Raw genomic sequence first — 22,547 nt, 5'->3', positions numbered from 1 at the left:
ATGTCAGTTAACTTTCCTCTATGTTTTCCTCTAGGTGTTTTGGTGTTTCATCCCTGACATTTATGTATTTAATTCATTTTGAGTTAATCTTTGCTCATAGCCTAATGTAAGTGTCCAATTTCATCCTTTTGCATGTGGATATCCATTATTCACAACATCATTTATTAAAGAGACTGTACTTTCCCCATTGTATGTACTTGGTGCCTTTGTCAAAGGTTAGTTGGCTGTATATGCATAGATTTGTTTCTCAGCTCTATTCTGTTCCATTGGTCTAGATGTCCATTTTTATGCCACCACCATGTTGTGTAAATTACTATATAGTTTGGAATAAGACGCTTCTAGTTTTGATCTTTACTCAAAATTGTGTTGCTTATTTGGAATCTTTGTGGTTCATACAAATTTTAGAATTGTTTTTCCTATTTCTGTAGAGAATACTATTGGGGTTTTGGTAGGAATTGCATGGAACCTACAGATCATTTTGGGTAGTATGGTATTATAACAGCATTAATTCTTACAATTTATGGACACAGAATATCTTTCAATTTATTTGTGACTTCAATTTCTTTCATCAAAGTCATATTTTTCAGTATATAGATTTCACCTCCTTGGTTAAAAATATTTTAAAGTATTTTATTGTTTTTAATGATATTGTAAGTGGGAGAGTTTTCTTAATTCCTTTTTCAGATAGTTTATTTTCATTTTTGTTGACTTCATTGTGTAAAGTATAAATGTCCTCTCTTTCTGTGAATTCTTCCTGGTACTGAGTTTTCACTTTATGCATTCCTCAGCTCAAGGACATTTATTGTTATTATTTCTTTAATTATATTTTACCTCTATTATGTTATATTTAGCTAAGAATTTCTAGATATCTCTATTGGATCTGGATTATATTTCTTAGAACCATTTTTCTTGTTTTCATTTCTTTTTTATTTTTTTGTTAATCCTCAATGGAGGATTTCTTTTTTTCAAAGAGAGTGGAAGAGAGGGGGAGAGACAGAGAGAGAGAGAGAAACATGGACGTGAGAGACATATCGATTGGTTGCCTCTTGCATGTGCTTGGACTACGGCCGGGAATTGAGCCTGCAACCCAGGTACATGCCCTTGACCAAAATCGAACCTGCAAACTTTTGGTCCATGGGCCAATGTTCTAACCACTGAACTAAACCAACTAGAGCTATTTTTAAAAATTTCTTTATCTAACTTTTCTATGTTAAGAAGTTAAGCTTCTAATTTACTATTTTTACATAGTACATATTTGATGGTTTGCTGTTCAAATTACAAATAAACTAGCGACCATGATTTGTTTTGTACTTTGAAGACTGTGCTTATTAATTGCAAATTATAACATTTTAGGATTTAATATTCTTTTAAATTGTATTAAGTATAAATTTAACTTTTTTCAAAGGATTATCCTCCTTTTAAATCTAATCTAATAAAAGAGAAACATGCAAATTAACCATACCTTCCCTACACCCACAAGCTACACCCACAAGCCAAGCCCACAAGCCAATCAGGAGCGAATATGCAAATTAGCCCAACTAAGATGGTGGTGTCCACAGAGCTAGAGTGAGCAGGATGTTTGGGTTGTCCCCGGCAATGGAGGAAGCCAAGCTTTCCGCCTGCCCTGTTAGCCCTGCGCTCTGCTCAAGGCTACAAAGTTTCAATTATAGAAGATAAATAAATCCCAGATACCTGCTTCCAGCCCGCGGGCATGGCCAGGCTGAAAATGGCCATCAGCCCCTCACCCAGGCTGGCCAGGCACCCCAGGAGGGACCGCCCCCCCCCCCCCGAAGGGGCTGTGGGCAGCCTGAAAATGGCCCTCACCCAGGCTGGCCACACCCCCATGGGGTGAGGGTCCCCACTGGGGGTCTTGGCCATCCTGCAAACAGCCATCAGCCCCTCACCCAGGATGGCCAAACCCAAATGGGGTGAGGGTCCCCACTGAGGGGGCTTGACCAGCCTGCAAAAAGCCATCAGCCCCTCACCCAGGCTGGCCAGGAACCCCAGCGGGACCCCCTACTCTAAAGGGGCTGTGGCCAGCCTGAAAACAGCCCTCAGCCCCTCACCCAGGCTGGTCACACCCCCATGGGGTGAGGGTCCCCGCTGGAGGGCTTGGACAGCCCGCAAACAGCCATCAGCTCCTCACCCAGGCTGGCCAGTCACATCAGTGGGGACCCCCACCCTGAGGGGGTTGGGGCCAGTCTGAAAACGGCCCTCAGCCCCTCACCCAGGCTGGCCAGGCACCCCAGTGGAACCCCCACCCTGATCCAGGACACCCTTCAGGGCAAACCAGCCAGCCCCCATCTGTGCACCAGGCCTCTATCCTATATAATAAAAGGGTAATATGCAAATTGACCCTAACAGCAGAACGACTGGGAATGACTGGTCACTATGACACACACTGACCACCAGGGGGCAGATGCTCAATGCAGGAGCTTCCCCCTGATGGTCAGTGTGCTCCAACAGGGGGAGCTCTGCTCAGCCACAAGTCAGGCTGATGGCTGCCAGCACAGCAATGATGGCGGGAGCCTCTTCTGCCTCCTCAGCAGTGCTAAGAATGTCCGACTTCAGCTTAGGCCTGCTCCCCGCTGGCAAGTGGACATCCCCCAAGGGCTCCCAGGCTGCCAGATGGATGTCTGACTGCAATCTTAGGCTCGATCCCCTGGGTAGCGGGCCTAAGCCAGCAGGTGGACATCCCCTGTGGGGTCCCAGACTGTGAGAGGGCACAGGCCGGGCTGAGGACCCACCCGAGTGCACCAATTTTTATGCACCGGGCCTCTAGCATATATATATATGTTTCTTAGGGGACTGTAATCTCTGATTCTTCAGACTGGTCTCCACTATTCAATTATTTTATGTCTGTTGTTGTTTGTCCTCTTTGCTTATTCTTATGGAACAGATTTTTAATATACAGTCATATGTCACTTAATGATAGAGATATGTACTGACAAATGTGTCATTAGGTTATTGTGTCATTGTGCAAATATCATAGAGTGCATTTATACAAACCTAGATGGTATAGCCTACTATACAGCTAGGCTGCATGATATAGCCTTTTGCTCTTAGGCTACAAGCCTGTACAGAATACTGTAGACAATTATAACACAATGCTAACTATTTGTGTATCTAAACACAGAAAAGGTAGAAAAGTATTATATAAACGATAAAATATGATAAACCTGAAGAGGGCACTTACCATGAATGGAGCTTGCAGGACTGGAAGTGTTCTGGCCAGTGAGTGAGTGGTGAGTGAAAGTGAAGGCCTAGGACATTACCGTACACTACTGTAGACCTTAGAAACAGTCTCACAATCCCTTCTGCTTCCTTCCAACAGTGTTAGAAAGAGAACAGTGAAATGGCCAGTGCTGCTCCATGAACAGGGAAGTGGGCTGAATTTGTGGGAAAGATTGAAGGGAAACTGACTGGGAAAAGCATAGATCACCATAATAGTGACTGGCAGGAGGGAGTGAAAGGTGATCTGAGGATATGGATAAGTAGGAATAAGAAACTGAGATGAAGAGACAAAGGAACATAAAGGATAGGCATGGCAATACGGTTTTGTCTATTGGATGTTGGAGCAGTGGTCAGATTTTTGAACTTGGTAATATTCATAAGAAAAGAAGGTGTTTAACATAGAGAGGGTGTAGAACTGAGGGCCCAATATTTTGACTTTGGAAATTTTGTTGTTCTATTGAGCCTACCTGTAAGAAAGGTCTCTGTTTGTCATTAAATTAATGCATACCGTAAATCTTATCTATACTTTCCATCATTACAACCTGAAAATATTTCCACAGTACAGGGACAGGCTATCACAGAAAGTTTTTACTAAAGTTGCAATGGCACTTAATAGTTGTTAAAAGGGGAAGGGATTGAGAAGTGCAGATTGGTAGTTACAGTACTGTCATGAGGCTGTAAAGTACAGGATAGGGAATATCTACATATATAAAAGCCTAAGCGACCATTACGACCAAACAACTGGAATGACCGGAACGACTGAATGACTGGCTGGTAGCAATGATGCGCACTGACCCAGACCTTGCTGCTGGGGTCCTGACAGCCCCGAATCCAGTTCACCAGCACCCCGGACCCAGACAGGAGGAAGGAGGGAGCCCAATTCTTTGCAGAGTCAGCTGTTGGTTACCTTGACAGCCCTGAATCTGTTTCACCTGCACCTCAGACCTAGACAAGGCGAGATGGCCCCAATCAGCCCTGATTCCCGGCCAGGCCTAGGGACTCCACCAGTGCATGAATTCGTGCACCAGGCCTCTGGTAGGCAATAGTATTGTAATAACTATGTATAGTGCCAGTTGAGTACTGACAATATCGGGGGCACACTTTGCAAAGTATTTATGATTATCTAACCACCATGCTGTACACCTGAAACTAATAGAAAATAAAATAAAAAATTTAAAAATGGAAAAAAATCACATTTCAAGAAAATAATTATTACTATAAGTTACTACCTGTGGACCAGTGTCCTTGTACAGGATCTTATGTCCTCCACAGAGAATTTAGAGCAGTGTACTCTGAAGACAATCAAGCTACCCAGAGGGCTGTAGTAACCTCTAAGTGTGCAGTGCTGGGGGAACAAGCTCCTCTGTGCCACAGGAAGTCAGTGGTGACAGGCTGGGATGTGATCTCTGCCCTCAAAATTGAGGTGCTGTCAGTGAGAGGCAATCTATTGCCACACCCTGCAGATATTTCTCCCATCAGAGAAAAAACATCTTCTGAACATCTGTCCTTCCATTTCTTACAGAAAATTCAGTTCCATTATAATTTCCTGAGACCACCATTGTATATACAGTCCATTGTTGACCAAACCGTTGTTGCGCAATACATGACTATACATGATTGAACACTGGGGAACATTGCCTTACAACCCATGGAGTCAAGTCTCAACTAGAGAGAAATAGTGAGATACTTATTTTAATTTGTCCACTTTTGTATGTTTAATAAAGGAAGAACTACAGAGAGTTTTACAGCAATTCCTTTGTGTCAGAGTACAGACTAATCCCCTTTTCTTCCCTCTCCTCTCTTCTCCCCTCTCCACTCTCTTCTCTTCTCTTCTCTTCTCTTCTCTTCTCTTCTCTTCTCTTCTCTTCTCTTCTCCTCTCCTCTCCTCTCCTCTCCTCTCCTCTCCTCTCCTCTCCTCCCCTCCCCTCCCCTCCCCTCCCCTCCCCTCCCCTCCCCTCCCCTCCCCTCCCTTTCCTTTCCTTTCCTTTCCTTTCCTTTCCTTTCCTTTCCTTTCCTTTCCTTTCCTTTCCTTTCCTTTCCTTTCCTTTCCTTTTTATTATCTACTACAGGCCTGGTGCATGAAATTCTTCCCTGGGGAAATTCGTCCCTCAGCCTGGCCTGTGCCCTCGGGGGATGTCCGACTGCTGGTTTATGGAAGGCGACCAGCGGTGGTACTCCCAAGCCAGCCTTGCCCCCTTATCCCTGCTGCTGGTCACCTCCTTCTCAGGGGGCAGACACTCAATGCAGGAGCTCCTGCATTGAGCGTATGCCCCCTGGTGGTCAGTGTGCATCATAGTGACCAGTTGTTCCACCAATCATTCCGCTGTTCGGTCAATTTGCATATTAGGGTTTTATTATATTATCTGTGTCCTAAGTTCTGTAGTATAACTAAGGAAAAGGGCACCCAGGTGCCTTGGAATACTTTTGCTCTCTTATCCTACATCAAATTAAAAGGCCTGGAAGGGGTGGGTGTGGGGTGGAGGGGGTCAATGGAAAAAAAAGGGGACATCTATAATACTTTCAACAATAAAGATAAATTTTAAAATAAGGTAGGGAAATATTTTTAGTTATGGTTACAATGTAAAAAGAAATGTACCCAGAAAAAATAACTACTAAGAGAAACTAGAATTTCTTTATGCATTTTAAATTCCATATGTCTAAAAATAGTATCTTATTGTAAAAATAAAATAAAAAATCCTGTACCTAGTGTCTTTGTGATACCTCCATAGACTGGCATTTGCCACACAAGGGTTCTCTCATTAGGAATTGGTTCCAGAACTGGCACCGTTGTGACGGGTGCACTTCTGGACTAAAGCTTCTCTTATAAGAATAAGGACATGATCACAATGTACCTATGAGATCAAGACAGGTTCCTTAACAACCGCTCCCCTATCAACCCCTCTGTTCAATTCCTGTCGCTCTTAATGGGGTTCTAGGAAGGGGATGTCATACTTCTGCTTTGTACGTCTGGCTGATTTTCCTGACCTGAAGTGAATAAAACAAAACAAACTAATTTTTTCAACCTGATGCCTCACACCTCACACTTTACCTTGTTGAAAATCCCCAAACTTTCTAGCTTGTGGTTAGTACACACAACTCAATTTTCACAAATATAGATACCTTATCATTTGATATTTATTTAGTCATTTTAATGGGAAACTGTATAGTTAAATATTCAGGCTTGAAATATTGGTCTTTATTAAGTTTTTTAAAACTCTAATCTTTTTTTATATTCTGAATTTTTGTTTTCTAATTCAGTTCTCTATTACGTTACATGAAGGATACTGTAATGTTTGTGGATTTTCGCATAGAGAAGGGAAGCCATACCACAGGAAGTACTCAATTTCAAAAGAGCTGATTTAAAAAAAATAAATTTTTATATGCTTTCCATATATACTTGTGTTTATAAACCTGGATGAGTTGGCTGTTGTTGTTAGTATGCATTCTTACGTTTTATCTTGCAATAATAAGCCCTTTCTAATCTGGACTCATTCTACCTGTTCAATTTAATTTTATTCCAGTTCATCCAAAGCTGCAGCCACACTGAAATTATCAGTTACCTGAACATGCTGTATACATTATGTAGGTATCTATTCATAAAAAGTCTTTGCTCATTTTCTGTGTGTTGAAAAATGTTGTTCAAGTCAAAGCTGAAATGTCACTCATTGTAAGATGTCATTCCATGTTCTATAAGTGAAGTGGGTCCCTTGGACTCAAATGTACATTGGTCACACCACTTTGAAAGCCCTTGTGTTGGGTTGTAATGATATATTTCATTTAACCTATGAAATTCTCAAGTATGCTCATCTTTGCATCCTCTGTCCAGCATAGTCACTGTATGTGCCCAGTAAATATGGCCCAATGAATAAAATAAATGAAAACTGTATGATTGCTTCGTAGCCAAATTAATTTAAAAATTATATCTATAATTTTATTCAATGTCTTCTATAAGATACTAAGCACATTTATAATATTTACATATCATTTCGTATACTAAAGCTGAAATAAAATGAATATTTGTGAAAATGTCATTGCTACTCTGCTCAATACAAAAATTACCAATTTTTTTTTTTCTGCTTTCTCTTATATAGGCCCTCTGGACCCAATCCTAGAATCCAAAGATGTATTACAGTGACTGAGCCAAGAAAGTTTAATCAAACAGAGTTTTCACCTTACCATTCCATCTCCGCATTTTGTTCCAGGAGCAACCAGGCCCACGTCTCTAGGATTGTGGTATAAATAAAAGGTTTTGCAGTCAGTGGTGACATTCTTCTTTGGAACCTTCATATGATAGATCTTTTCTTCTCCAAGGAAAGATGAGTGCTGCCCTCCGATGCAGTATATCTTTCCACATTTGATGTCTCTGGAGAAAAGGAACAGCATTCTCAGTCTTGGGACCAGAACAGAACTTCGGAGACTAGGTTTGCCCTGAAGTGGCCTGGCCACTCTTTTCTAGGCCCAGGCTTGCCAGCGGACTGCGGAAGAGCCAGGAGCGGGGTAGACTGTGGTGCAGTCCAGTCCTGACCCAGGGAACTGAGACGAATAGGCAAAGCTATCAATTGCTCATATTTCTTTCTGATATCTTTGTGGTCCTCACAAATCTATATTAGTTTAAGCTTACAGAAGAATATGTTTATTAGTAATTTGAATTAGCATAACTTGAATCAGGATGCTAGGATTTCTTTCTTATTCTCCCTTGCATAGAGCGCATTAGTTGATTCCTATAATAAACCCGTGAGGTGTGATTATTATAATCTCCGTTTTGAGGATTAGGAAGTAATTGGAAGTAAGGAAAGTTCAATGACTGCCCATTTTCACCTACTGTTGTTTTCAGGCCAAATCCTGTTTCATGGCATGTAAAGCCCTGCCAAGTATCAGCAACAAACACGGACTCAGCTCATGTGTTTAAAAATCAGATCTAACTTCCAATTCTTCCATTTCTCTTCCAACTTCAACTTCTACCTTTCTTGTTATGGCTTCACTCTTTCCTCCTCTCTTCCTCTTTTAACCTTTTCTACTTATTTCCTTCTTCCTCCTGTTTGCTCCTTTCTCTTTTTTTATTCCTCCCTTTCCCTCTGAAGAACATAACATCTTTCCTATCTTTCCTCCTTGTAGTCTGTGACCTTCAGCAAATGAATACAGTACATAAATGCCAGCTGACACTGTCAGGGATGTGTGCTCTCTCCCTTTCCACTTCCGTCATCCCAGTCACCTCAGCAAAAAGAAGTTAACAGCTGACAGAACAAGAGCAGCTCTGATCTGGCAAAACATTGTTGGAGGGCACTCATTTTTCTTCACAAGGCACTTACTTGTCTTCACAGGGAATTAATTTGCTTTTCTTGCTTTTGCAGTATCCGAATTTATCTCCCTTTTTATTCATGATGTAGCAGATATCAGGACTTCCTTTTGCTTCTGGGATACAAAATGATATAATAAAAGTAAAACAATGAAAGCATGAATATTTTTCATTATAAAATACTTTATTTTTTCTGATGTAAATGAAATTTCAATATTATGTAATGGTGAAGCAGAATGAAATAAATAGCTAATTTAAAAATTATTCTATTCCCTCAGATGATATGTAGTATGAGTATATAAAAGTAATAAACATACCTTAATCTACATACTGAGATAGTCAATTAATATTAGAGGCAATGTCAATTAATATTAAAGGTAATATGTGAAGAGGTGCTAGGAAATATCTTTTAAAAATTACACACATGGCATTATTTTGAACAATAACAGAGAAATAACGGCTATTAGCATTATCAGTCACCCACAGTAACTGTCTCTCACCATGATCAAACAATTCGGAGCACTGGTCGTCCCGGGTGGGACATCTCCCCAGGAAGCAGTAGCCCTTTGCATTCTTGCAAGGAGTTCCATTGGCTTGGAATTGGTCCTGCGGACACGCAGAGGAGTGGCCTGTACACGCTTCAGGAAAATCACATTCATCTTTTGCTGGTCTGCATAAGGACCCTGCTTTTTTCATCTGTTGAAGAAAACCAAACAGATTAAATTTTGGGCAAATCTAGATAGGTAAGGTTCAATAAATAGGAGGAAGATTGACCCATTTGATTTATCTCAAAAAGTTTTTAGGACTGAATCATACCTTCCTTTTCCATTCCACCGAGAATTATCATCATTTGTGAATGCTTTGGCTTTTATTCATTTAAGCAATGCCAAGATGGTGTTTTTGAGATTTGGTATTAGGACAGCATTGGGCAGAGTTGGGATGGACATAAATTGAGAAATGAATAAATGTTATGTTCATCTTGTCTTCTTCAATCCTTGCTCCAGCACTTCTCCCCTCCCCCAACTACACACACACACACACACACACATACACACACACACACACACACACCTGGAAGCCCCTGCCCATCAGGAGGAATCTCCATTACCAAGAATCAGATTTCTCCCATGAAGTAGAACCATCCCCTGACTTTACTGGAGGGCACTGCATGGATGTATTCCCTCATTCAGCTATTCAATCTGCTTTGAATTGTGCTGAGTTCTGAAACTATTTCAAGATGATTAAGACATGCTTCCCTTTCCCTTGTGATTTCACAATCTAGTGGGGTAAAAGAAGTGTCAATAAATGCTTGCACAAAGCCATTGGGATTTCTGGTCTTCTTTCCTAGAAACATATCTCCAATTCCAGCATAACCCTTTCCTCTATTTGTTCACTCTTGTTGGGATGCCAATCCACACCCCCACCCCAACCTGAGGTTGAATAGTTTGGTAATGATTTAAAAGAAGCAAGAGTATTGTTAGCCATGTAACTCCATTTCTGAAACACCAAGCACTGCATACCCATTTCTCCACTTCCCAGACCAAAACACTGCCCAGTAGTTAGAAGTCAGAGCATCTCAGAAGAGGTGCTGTTGTGTACAAGCAAGCCAAGCCCAAGTCTGGGATTCGTGGCAAAGGATTTTAGTGGTCAGACAGCACGTTGGTCCTTTGTTCACATAATCAACTACAGACAGAGAAATCTGGAGCTAGCAACGGATCTTACTTGACAAGATTCACAGCATTCTCCTTCTGCACAAGTAAATCCTGGCTTCAACAGACACTTGTTGGCATCACAGCAAGGATTAGTGCACTCCTGGCAACAACCAAAAATTAAAAATCAGAAATTGGATTGCAGTTTGGCTCCTGTTTGAAGAGTTAATCAGCTGTGCTTCTGAGAAATTTAGCATCACTTGTGTTTCAGAGTTAAATACAAATGCATGGTCCTTAGCTACGACAGCTATACAAGGTGGGGCAGAAGTAGGTTTACAGTTATTCGTATGGGAAATAATACAATAATAAATAAGAATACAAGAACGAACTCTGTGTTTCGCATACTCGCTACTGTAAACCTACTTTTGCCAAGCCGTTATAAAGACTACTGCTTGCCATTGGTGTTGGGGACTTTTACTTCATTTCCTTCCCACCTGGTTGCTCAGTATCCCAGAGTTCATGACCGCCCATTCTCCTGATGACCGCTCTCCGGGAGGGTCTTGCTGCTTCTCTAAAGGTTTGATGTGAGATAACACAACTTCTGAAGATCTGATTTCACATTTTCCTTAAGAATCCAAGTATTTCAGGCTGACATTTACTTTTTACCCATAATTAAATAATAACAGCAAGTTGGACACATAGGCTCTATCTGCTCATAATTTAAACTGCAAACAGAACTGTCTGCATCTGGTCATGTGAGTTACTTCATATGTGAGGGTGAAACTGTGAACCATTACAAAGAAGCTGCATGGGCAAAGGCATCAATTTCAAAGTTAAAGCCTCTATACATTTCATGAAAGACATTTGAAGACTTGATGTTTTGTAACCTATGGATGTTTTGTAACCTTGATGTTTTGTTCCCACTCTGATTGTGGAGTCCCTTAATTGCCATCCTACTAGATTTTTTTAAAAAATTAAATTTATTGGGGTGACATTGGTCAACATGTCATATAGGTTTCAGGTGTGGGTTTCTTATTTTTTGGAGTTGTGTCACGTCTCCAATGCACATACTCAGAATGAGGTCTTTGGACCTGCAGCATCAGTATAATCTTTCAAGTTGGTAGGAATGAAATATCTCAGCCCACTCCAGACCAATTGAATAAAAAAACCACATTTTATTAACATCTCCAGCTGATGCATCTTTACTTGGTAATTTGAGAATAAATTGTCTAAGACAATTTCTTGAAATAAATAACTCTATGTTGAAGAAAAGCTGATGAAGAGTTACTTCAAAATTTACCTCAAAGGATTATTCTAAATGTTTCAGAGACTAAGACTGCAATATATATATATGAAAGGTTAGAAGTTTCCTGCTCAATTATAAGACAGTTTTTTTTAACAACATGAGCTGTCACACCAGGCTATAGCTAGCCTCATAATTTCCAGAGTAAAACAGGATTGACTGTGAAGGATTTTGTAGAATGAATTCCTACTGTTCATGAGAGACCAGAGAATGACACAAATGGGCCTTACTTACAAGAAGAGACAATCTATAATAATAAAAGGGTAATATGCTAACTGTACTGGACGTCATTCTGGATGTCATCCCGGACGTTCTTCCAGACCAAGCTGGGGCTGGAGCGAAGCCCGTGTCCCGGGTGCCAGAGGGAAGCCGGTGCCGGCAGCCGGGGGAAGGAAGGCCTACTCTTGCACACATTTTGTGCATCAGGCCTCTAGTTAATATATAAAGCAGTGACTGTGATGGAGTGGACCTCCAGCAAGATCATTATACACAATTTATTACTCGGTAGGAAGCCTTTGATAAGGCTGCACCAACAGCCTGTTTCCAAATGAGAAAAAAGAAGCATGGTCTTTAAAGTTTTACAAGGAATTTCATGGTTGATTAATGGCTACATCCCTGCCTAGGTTCTAGCTGAGCACAAACTTTGTACTTTAAAGACGTGCCCTGGCCAGTTTGCCTCAGTGGATAGAGAGTTGGCCTGTGGACTGAAGGGTCCCGGGTTTGATTCCAATCAAGGGCACATGCCAGGGTTGTGGGCTCCATCCCAATGGGGGGCATGCAGGAGGCAGCCAATCAATGATTCTCTCTCATCATTGGTGTTTCTATCTCCCTCTCCCTCTCCCTTCCTCTCTGAAATTAATAAGAATATATTTTAAAAAAATTAAAAAAAGCATCATTTGCAAATACCTGAGCAGGGCCACAATCACATTCTTCTCCCTCATCCAAGTTCTTGTTTCCACAAGATGGAGAATCATTTGAGTTATCAGTGAATGGAACATTAAACATGCATGCTGGCATATGATCATTCAGGAATTTCTCATACTGTATTCTGTTGCATTTACTGAATTTTAGTGCAGGAATGCTAGAGATAAGTTAAAAGTAAAGATTAATCATATCATTGCATACTGGTAGAATAACTACGAAAATTTTATAAATAATTTAGAAAGAAAAATATAAATAATAAACTCTAAAAGTCTATTTATTTTTCTTACTCTTGCCTTTCTGTTACAGCAGAGTGACTGAGCTCTTCATTATATAAAATGTCTTATTGAAACACAGCCAACAAATGCTATTATGGTGAAAATGCGTTGACTTTATCAGCACCAGAAAATCCTTCATGAACCTTGGTTTAGGCTGATAGTCCTTGCTTGATGCTCCCATATCACTTTTTTTTCTTGAACTAATTGATATACTTGGTTATCATCCATGTAAGATCACAAGCTTCTCAGTGCAAAGACTATATCATGTTCAATTTTTTTTAAAGAAAAGCACCTGTTGCCCTAGCCTGCTTGGCTCAGTGGATAAAGTGTTGGCCCTTGGACTGAAGGGTCCCAGGTTTGATTCCTGTCAAGGGCACATACCTCAGTTGCAGGCTTGATCCCTGGCCCTGGTTGGAGGACATGAGGGAGGCAACCAATCAGTGTGTCTCTCTCATATCAATGTTTCTTTCTTTCCGTCTCTCCCTTTCCTTTCCACTTTCTCTAAAAAATCAATGGGAAAATATCCTCAGGTGAGGATTAACAAAAAAATGAAAAATAGAAAAAGAAAGGCACTAGTTACTACAGTGACTGCAACAGAGTAGTTATCTATAAACATTTGTTGAAACAAACTATTCATTTAATAATATCAAACACATCCTAGGAATGGGATAGAGTTTTAAAAAACTGAAATTGGCCTCCCTCCTGTTTTCATTTTGTTTTGACTCCTTTCCATCCTTATTGACACATAGATCAAATAGAGATGGATGCTTAGAGTCCTGAATACATTAGATGATTAGATTAGGATGGTGGGACCCTGAAAATAAATGACTAATTATGTGGATAACCATATAAAATTAGATATCAGTTATTAATTCTTCCTCTATGCTAGTTACTATGCTTGGGTCCTTTAGCTATTTTCCTCCATTTAATCAATATATAGAAGTACTGGCTACCATCAAGTAATATTTTTTCTACTTTATACAATGCACTACGTGAGCCTACTGTGAAAGAGTTCATAGATGTGCAAGGCTTGGGGCCGGACTACAGCTAATTCAATGCTGGGAGCAAGCTGGACATCCTCTCATTCTGTCTCTAGGGAGTGCCTTGTATGTGTCTGGGACTTTTCTAGACAGTGGTTCTGTAACAATGAACAAAGAAAAACAAAGCAAAACAAAAAAACTCTGACCTCATGATACGTGTATTCCAATGGAGGAGGAAAATAACTAAATATGTAAAACATAGACTATATTAGATAGTGGTTAATACTAAAGGGGGGATTAAAGCAAAGGGTGAGGGTGTGCATACTGTTAGAGTCTGTCTGTGAGGGGACGGGATTGAAAAACTGGATCAGGTAGCTACGAAGGCTTTGCTGAGAATGACGTTTCAGTAATGATGATAAACCAAGGCATGTGGCGTGTGTCCCTCCCCTGAGCAGCTGGGAATAGTGACTAATTGATTGTCATACTTTTGCAATGTGCTCAGATGGAGTTTTGGAATTTCTCTCGTTATATCACTAGGAGGTACACTACCAATGGGTATGATTTAGTTCCCTGAGGGAAGCACCTTACCGTAACTGCTTTTGTAATAGACCTTCTGGAGTATATTAGGAAAAATTCTATACAATCACAATATACCCCTACAATGTGGAATTTGAATCAAAAGTCACTCTCAAAATATTTAAATGTGTTCTCTATGTCATTTGAGCCTTACCTTCCACCTTTATCCATCACACATGTTCCCAGCGTGCAGGTACATGGGTAATCGTCATGCTGCATCCCAAGGTTGTGCCCCAGCTGATGGGCCATTCGGCTTGCAATCACATTAAGGTCAGGTAAAAGATCCTGGTGCCAAAAGAAGATGTCATCAGACATTTCTACAAGACAGCACGCTATAGGAAATAGTGCTTTGAACTGATGGTTGAAACCTGTTTTCCAGCTTCTGGTTAACTGATACTTATTTGAGAGGCCATGGACTTACCTCCCTCTTCTGCCCCTCAGTTTCTTTAATTTTATAATGAGGCTGGACAAATGATGTTTTGAGTGGCTCTAAATCTACCATTTTGAAATTCTTTTTTGTGGTATAATAATAGTCATTGTTGGAGTTATACAGACACATTCTTACAAATAGCTAAAAATTATTAACTAATGCTTTACCCAATTAAATAAACATTACTACCATCCATATACCAGATAATCAAAGGGGGTAAAAATAAAAATATGTGTGGTTCATGTTTTCAATGTGCAGTCTCCCATTGCACAAAATTGTTATGCAATCATGAGAATGGAGTTTCTACTTGAAGAAAACCAGAAGGGTCAGTGCTGCAAAATCCAACACAAAATTGATTGTTACCTGTTTGTAGTTCTATTTAACATTTTAATCTTTATATTATTTTCAAAAATATGAATTTACAAAGGGGATGGAATATCAGGTTACTGTAAAAGTAAAATTAATTACCACTAATTTGGTAATTTCATCTTGCTCATTTAAGTTTAAAATATGCTCTAGGTTATAATATCATAATTTAAGTGGTGACTGCATATTAATGATTAGGTTGACTCTTTACGCAACATTTATGTTATTAAAATTCCATGATTCCATGGGCAAACACATAATCATACAAAGAATCATACAATAAATAGTTCATGAATTCCTTTTAATAAGTTCTAGCTTTTAATTTCAAGATCGTCACAAGACTGGGCTGAGCATTGCAATCGTTAGGTAGGCACTAAAAAAAGTAATCCAAGTCTTAATGTTTCAAATATTTCTTTAATACTGTTACTTGGACAGTACTTACTAGAAGCTCAGTGACTTGGGAAAGGATCAGACAAACAAGGATCAGAGTCAGCAGTGTGAAAGTCTTATGCTTTTGGAAAAGAAATTGCAAGTCTGCCTTGATGTGATATTTTATATGGCCTATGCAATTTCTTTTTAGCACAGAACAATTATTCTCACTTTCTAAATCAGTTGAATTTAATGGACTTTACATGTCCTGTACACAACCCTATTTAATATGCAAAAGAACTTTTTAAATCTTTGCATGTTAATTTGTATATGATGTTATCTTAAACTATGAACACTGCTTTACCTTTATTATTCATCTATAGTCTTTTTTATAAAACATTTCCTTTCTCATTTAATAAAAGCAACATGGAAGTTTGATCATGAAATATGTTGGTGGGGATATATTAAGGAATGCATACTTGGTTCCTTTCACTAGGACACAGAATATTACAGAAGTTTAATTCAAACTTTTTATTAAGTAGTATAACATAAATAAACACAGCCCACCTTGACGACACTGCAGGAATAATAGGGCAGGCACATACCCCCTGGATAAGAAATTCCTTGTGCATGGGTATAAAGCCACTTCCCACTATAAACAAAATGAAAATACACTCTTTAATATGAGATAGTAGTTTAATTAATACATGCATTGAACACAATGCTAGTGCCTTTGCACATGAAAGTGTCTTTTCTTTTCCCTGGAGTTAAGGATGACTTCAGTTGACATTAACCTCATTTTAAAACTGTGGCATATTAGATGCATTGAAAAGTCAATGCAATATTTAGTTGAAATCATATGAAAGTACTTTCTTAAAAATAACAATGGTAGAGTCTCATTTTACTTGACTTCAGTTTACCCTGCATCCAGCTCTGGATAAAATAACTTAAAAAAATTAAAATGTTTAGAGCCTGGCCAGTGTTGCTCAGTGACTGAGCATCACAGTTTGATGCCTGGTCAGGGCATATGCCCAGGGTGCAGGCTCAATCCCCAGTGGAGTGTGCAGGAGGCAACTGATCAATGATTCTTTCTCATCATTGATGTTTCTATCTCTCTCTTCCTCCCTGAAATCAATAAAAATCTTTATTTTAAAAAAGGTTCAGAGGTAAAAATGCAACATAGTGAATGGACTCAACACCATGATTAATTGGTTGTGTTTGAAAAATTTTTAAAATGTTGAATCAGCCATAAAAAAATATAGAGAATTTGATAGCTATGATCAAAGATTTAGAAGAGTTGTCATGTGAAAACAGAACTGTCCCTAGATTAACTGAAAAGACAGATGTAGATGTGTATATCAATGGAATCTAAATCTGGTATCTTTCAAGAAAAACATTTAGAGTTGGAACACCTAAAGAGAGTTATCATGAGCTGGAAGGCCACTCTTGGAGTATAGTAGGGATTTACACACAAGAAAGGTGGTCAGGCTGGATGACCCTTTTTAATCTTTAATGTGTTCAGCCAAGAAGATGTACTCTGTCCAGCCGACATTGGTCAGTGATTGAGCTCCCATGAACCAGGAGGTCACTGTTTGATTCCCAGTCATGCACATGCTTGGGTTGCAGGCTTAATCCCCAGTAGAGGTTGTGCAGGAGGCAGCCAATCAATGATTCTCTTGCATCATTCATGTTTCTATGTCTCTCTCCCTCTCCTCCCTTCCCCTAGCTGAAATCAATAATATATATATATATATACACATATATATATACATATATATCACATATACTTATGTATGTATAATATATGCGTATGTGTGTGTATGTATGTGTGTTTACATATGTACGAGAGGCCCAGTACACGAAATTTGAGCACTCAGTGGGGAGGGTCCCTCAGCCCAGCCTGTGCCCTCTCACTATCCAGGAGCCCTCGGGAGATGTCCGACTGAAGGCTGTCAGTCGGACATCCTTAGTGCTGCCACGGAGGCAGGAGAGGCTCCTGCCACCAGTGCTGCGCTCATCAGCCATGAACCTGGCTTCTGGCTGAGCAGCGTCTCTGCTGTGGGAGCGCACTGAACACTGGGGGCAGCCCCTGCATTAAGCATCTTCCCCCTGGTGGTCAGTGTGCATCATAGCAACTAGTCGTTCTGCCACAGGGCTGAAACTGGCTCTCTGACATCCCCTGACGGTCCCGGATTGCCAGAGGGGTCAGGCCAGGCTGAGGGACCCCACTGGTGCATGATCGGGGCTGGGGAGGGACGTGGGAGGTTGGCCAGCAAAAGAGGGACCGCGGGAGGGCTCCAGGGCATGTCTGGCCCATCTCGCTCAGTCCTGATCAGCTGGACCCCACCAGCAAGCTAACCTACCAGTCGGAGCATCTGCCCCCGGTGGTCAGTGCATGTCATAGCGACTGGTAGAACAGTCGACTGTCTGCCACCTGGTGGTCAGTGCATGTCATAGCAACTGATTGACCAGTTGACTATCTGCCCCCTGGTGGTCAGTGCATATCATAGTGAGTGGCATTCGTTAGCATATTATGCTTTGATTGGTTGAACGGACAACCAGATGATCAGACACTTAGCATATTAGGCTTTTATTATATAGGATATGTATATGTGTGTGTGTGTGTGTGTGTGTGTGTGTGTGTGTATAGATGTCCTCTATTTCTTTCTTTATGATTGAAATGTCCCTATGCCTACATTTTAAAGTCTCAGTATTGACTATACATCTTGGAGGAATATGGAATTCTGGTCTTCCTAGACTCTGAATTTCTTGGGAGATCACCACCTGTGGAGATGAAGCACCTGAGAAAGCAGGATCCAGATTCTGACTTTGCTCATAAACACTTAAAACCAAGAGTCACACCATGACAATGCCATATATAGTGCCTCATCTCTTCTAGATCTATGTTAATAGAGAAGGGAAGATATATAAGAAACTGAACACCTGAGAAATCCCAAACATGGTGCCCAGTTAGACATTTAGTAGCACTCCCCATCACATCATTTCTCTATTTGTAGACATACTGTTAGGGAGAGAAGTTACCTCTCAGAGACACTCATGGAAGTAAAAGATTTTCCACTTATACCCATTTAAATGTTTTTAAATTAATTGATTAATTATTTTTTAACACATGTCTAAGGATTGGGAAAAGGGGCTAATCTTGCCACTACAGAAGTTGTGATGATATTTTACTTCACTACTCATAATTTTGAATTATACTAGTTCATGAATATGCAAGCCCAAGCCAGGTACACGTTTTCCCTGGAAATATGTGCTATGGGCTATCTCAGTTTGGAAATCAGAAATGATATTGCACTAGAGGTCTGGCTCACTCTCATTATTCTGACAAAGGGCTGGAGCTGACCTCTGACTAGAGGCTTTGGAAGCTTCACAGTTCTGAGGTCAGACTGAAAGTTAACATGTAGATAATGGTCAAAAACACATTGGCAGGCTGTGTTTGCAGACTTCAGGAGAGACACTGCTATTCTAGGTAGATGAAGTAGGTAAAGTGGGTACCCATATCTTAGAGCAGCTTTAAGGGAATCAGAAGAGATGCTAAAAGACTCCAATGCTCCAAACTTGTTTTTCCATAAATTAACATTCTTTACGATAACAGAGTATGTGAAACAAGGTAGAAGTCAGTTCAGCTTCACAATTATTTACCATTTCTTTACAGGCTGAGTAGTGTGCTTAGGTATTTTGAATAACGGAAATGATTTTAAAATGGCCCCTATTTTTAAGAATTAAAGACCTTAGTATTCCAGATAAATTCAGACTTTTCCTTAGGAATGTTAGAGCTATGGCAGTTTTAATTTATCACATTAGTTTTCTGTCATTTTGAATGGTAGATAAGATGCTTTTGAAACACTAGTCACTGGATGAGCACACATTGATGAGGGGAAATGTTCAGAGAATAAGGTGTTTTCCCAGAAAAAGTTGATTTTTGGGGAGTGTTATAAGAGTATGGTGTGGAAGGCTGAAGGAGTGAGAGTTGAAAGCAGATAGGTAAAGTAAATGGATTCTGAAATTGCTTTACTTACCTAACAACATTTTTCAACCCTTCTGAGGAATATGAATGTATTAAATTTTTCCTTTCTAGTGTTCCTCACTATTAGGAAGGAAGTTCTTAAAAAGTTCATATGAAAATTTTCTATATAGCTAGACAACATTTTGTCCCTGTGTACTATCCAAAAATGTCAATTGCCTTAAAAATATTTTGTTTTTACTTGTTTTCTTTTCTTTTTTTTTTTTATAAACCTCCTAAGGTATGCAGGGAAATAGAGCATTTACATACCTGAGTAACAAAACATGATCATAATTCTTCTTTTTTTTAAGCACTTCTTGTTGCCAAGCTGAAAAACGCGATAAAGTTGTTTCCATATTGGAATCGATTTTTATTTTATCTCCACTTGTCCACATCTCAAGGCCAACCAATGTAACATGAATGTCAAAAGTTTTATAAATCTGTTTAAAATAAAAAGAATTTTTCACAAAGTCAAGTTTCATAAAGATCCTTTCCATTAGCATATTCTTTTACATTAAAAAAGAGAAACTTTTGCAGTGAGTGCATGCCAGAGAGAACTCCTACGCCTTGAAGTCCTCATCCGTGTGCCCAGAACCAGCCTCCCAGGATCCCATGCTGACAGAGCTGCCATAGCAACACAGACCTGCCCTGTGACTGCTCCAACCCTGGGGCCAGGGACTGTTTTGCTGGTCCAACCTGGTGAGCCCAGGCAAGGGTCACAGGACCACACTGCAAGTATCCAGCCAGAGGTTCCTAGGGTGCCACCCTACTGCAAGTACCAGGCCTCATAGGGAGTTGCAAACTAGAAGAACTATGCATGCAACCCCACTGACCCTGAACATCTGAATCAGACAAAGGAAGGATCAGATCTATGGGAGAAGGGGTTACAACTCATAGCAATAAAGGCGTGAGACTCAAAGCAGACCCAGCCTCCAAGCTAAAGAGTCCTGGGCCACTGAACCGCTATGAGCTTTAACCTCTCAAGACGTCAGGTAGGGTGCCCAGGGCCAGGAAGAAACAACAAAAATGGGAAGATAAAGAAACAATCCCCAAAGGAAAGAAAAGGAGAAATCACCAGAAAAGGAGCTAAATAAAATGGAGGCAAGTAATATGACAGAGAAAGAATTCAGAGTAATTGTTATAAAAATGCTCAACTGTCTGGATAAGAAATTCACCAACATATGTAAGAATCAAGAGGAGATGAAGAATGATATAGTGGCAATAAAAAACACAATGGAAAGTTTTAACGGTGACTAGAAGAAGTGGAGGACTGAGTCAGTGAGTTAGAAGACAGGGTAGAAAATAACACCCAAACTACACAGCAATTGGAAAAAAAATTAAAAAGCAGAAGGAGAGTTTAAGGGAGCTTTTGGACAACATAAAATGAAGAAACATATGCATAATAGGGGTGCCAGAAGGATAAGAAGAGGAGCAAGGATTAGAAAACCCATTTGAAGAAATAATGACAGAAAACTTCCCTGACTTGGGGAAGAAAAAGTCACACAAGCACAGAGAGTCCCAAACAAGATGAACAAAAAAGATCCATACCAAGACAAGTAATAATTACAATGGCAAATGTTAACAACAAAGAAAGAATATTAAGGGTTCCAAGAGAGGACAGAAAGTTACCTACAAGGGATCTCCCATTAGACTATCAAATGATTTTTCAACAAAAATACATCAAGGTAGAAGGGAATGGAATGAAGTATACTAAGTGATGCAAAGCAAGGAACTGAATCCAAGAATACTCTATCCAGCAAAGCTATCATTCAAAATTGATGGTGAAATCAGAAGCTTTGCAGGCAAAAAAAGGTTAAGGAAGTTTATCACTACCAAGCCAGCAATGCAAAAAATGTTAAAGGGGTTGTTGTAAGAGAAGAAATAGAAAGGGAAGAAGGAACACAGTCATAAAGAATACAAATGGCAACAAACAAGCAATTATCAATAATAATCTTAAATGAAAATGGATTAAATGCTCTAATCAAATGACATAAAATTGCTGAATGGAAAAGAAAACATGACCCATATATATGCTATATATAAGAGAACCACCTCAGAACAAGGAACTCACACAGACTGAAAGTGAAGGGATGGAGAAGAATTTTTCAGGCAACTAGAAATGAAAAAAAGGTTGGGTAGCAATACTTATATCTGACAAAATAGACCTCAAAGTGAAGGCTATTACAAGAGATAAGAGAGGCAACTTTCATAATACTAAAGGGATTGATACAACAAGAAGATATAACTCTGACAAACATATATGCACCCAATACAGAAGCACCCAAATACATAATAAATAAATAAATAAATAAATAAATACTTCTGGAAGATATCAAGGAAGAGGTTGACAGCAACACAACCTTTGTAGGGACATTAATACCCTATTGACATCACTGGATAAATCTTCTAGACAAAAGAATCAACAAAGAAACAGCAGATGGAATTAACTGACATCTTCAGAACATTTATCCTCAAAACTACAGAATATACATTCTTCTCAAGTGCACACAGGACATTTTCAAAGATAGGCCACATATTAGGACACAGGCAAAGTCTCTTCAAAATTAAGAAGTTTGAAATCATACCAAGCATCTTCTCAGACCACAATAGAATAAAATTAGAAATCAACTACAATAAAAGCAATCAAACACTTGGACGATAAATACCATGCTATTAAACAATAATTGGTTTACCAAAGAGATCAAATAAAAAATAAAAAACAACCTGGAATCAAATAACAATAAAAAACACAACAATCCAAAATTTATGGGACACAATGAAAACAGTCGTGAGAGGGAAGTTCATAGCAGTACAGGCCCACTTCAAAAAACAAGAAAAAATAGTAATAAATAATCTAACCCGACAACTTAAAGAATTAGAAAGAGAGCAACAATAAAAGCCCAGAGTAAGTAGAGGAAAGGAAATAATAAAGATCAGAGTGGAAATAAATGACATAGAGACAAAAAAAATCAATAGAACCAAGAGCTGAATCTTTGAAAGGATAAATAAGATTGATAAACTTCTAGCCAGGCTCACCAAGAAGCAAAGAGAGAGGACTCAAATAAACAAAATCAGAAATAAGAGAAGTGAAGTAACAACTGACCCCACAGAAATACAAAGG

At 39.5% G+C, this 22,547-nt stretch overlaps 1 protein-coding gene across 1 annotated transcript in view; it reads right to left on the bottom strand.

Annotated features, from left to right (window-relative positions):
* ADAM7 (ADAM metallopeptidase domain 7) overlaps positions 1-22,547 on the bottom strand; it is a 91,045-nt gene that overhangs the window by 40,134 nt on the left and 28,364 nt on the right. The window contains exons 9-16 of the mRNA XM_070417028.1: positions 19,697-19,866; positions 15,970-16,054; positions 14,392-14,522; positions 12,389-12,563; positions 10,253-10,342; positions 9,031-9,226; positions 8,544-8,646; positions 7,411-7,597 (exon numbers count right to left, since the gene is read on the bottom strand). Of these exons, the coding sequence (XP_070273129.1) occupies positions 7,411-7,597; positions 8,544-8,646; positions 9,031-9,226; positions 10,253-10,342; positions 12,389-12,563; positions 14,392-14,522; positions 15,970-16,054; positions 19,697-19,866 (1,137 nt within the window). The remainder of the gene's footprint in view (positions 1-7,410; positions 7,598-8,543; positions 8,647-9,030; positions 9,227-10,252; positions 10,343-12,388; positions 12,564-14,391; positions 14,523-15,969; positions 16,055-19,696; positions 19,867-22,547) is intronic.

The sequence above is a fragment of the Myotis yumanensis genome, unplaced genomic scaffold, assembly GCF_028538775.1.
Source record: "Myotis yumanensis isolate MYYU_CA2020_CCGP unplaced genomic scaffold, mMyoYum1.0.hap1 SCAF_5, whole genome shotgun sequence".
Classification (NCBI taxonomy): Eukaryota; Metazoa; Chordata; class Mammalia; order Chiroptera; family Vespertilionidae; genus Myotis; species Myotis yumanensis.
The sequence above is the reverse complement of the archived record's forward strand: the minus strand, read 5'-3'. Positions and strand labels throughout refer to the sequence as shown.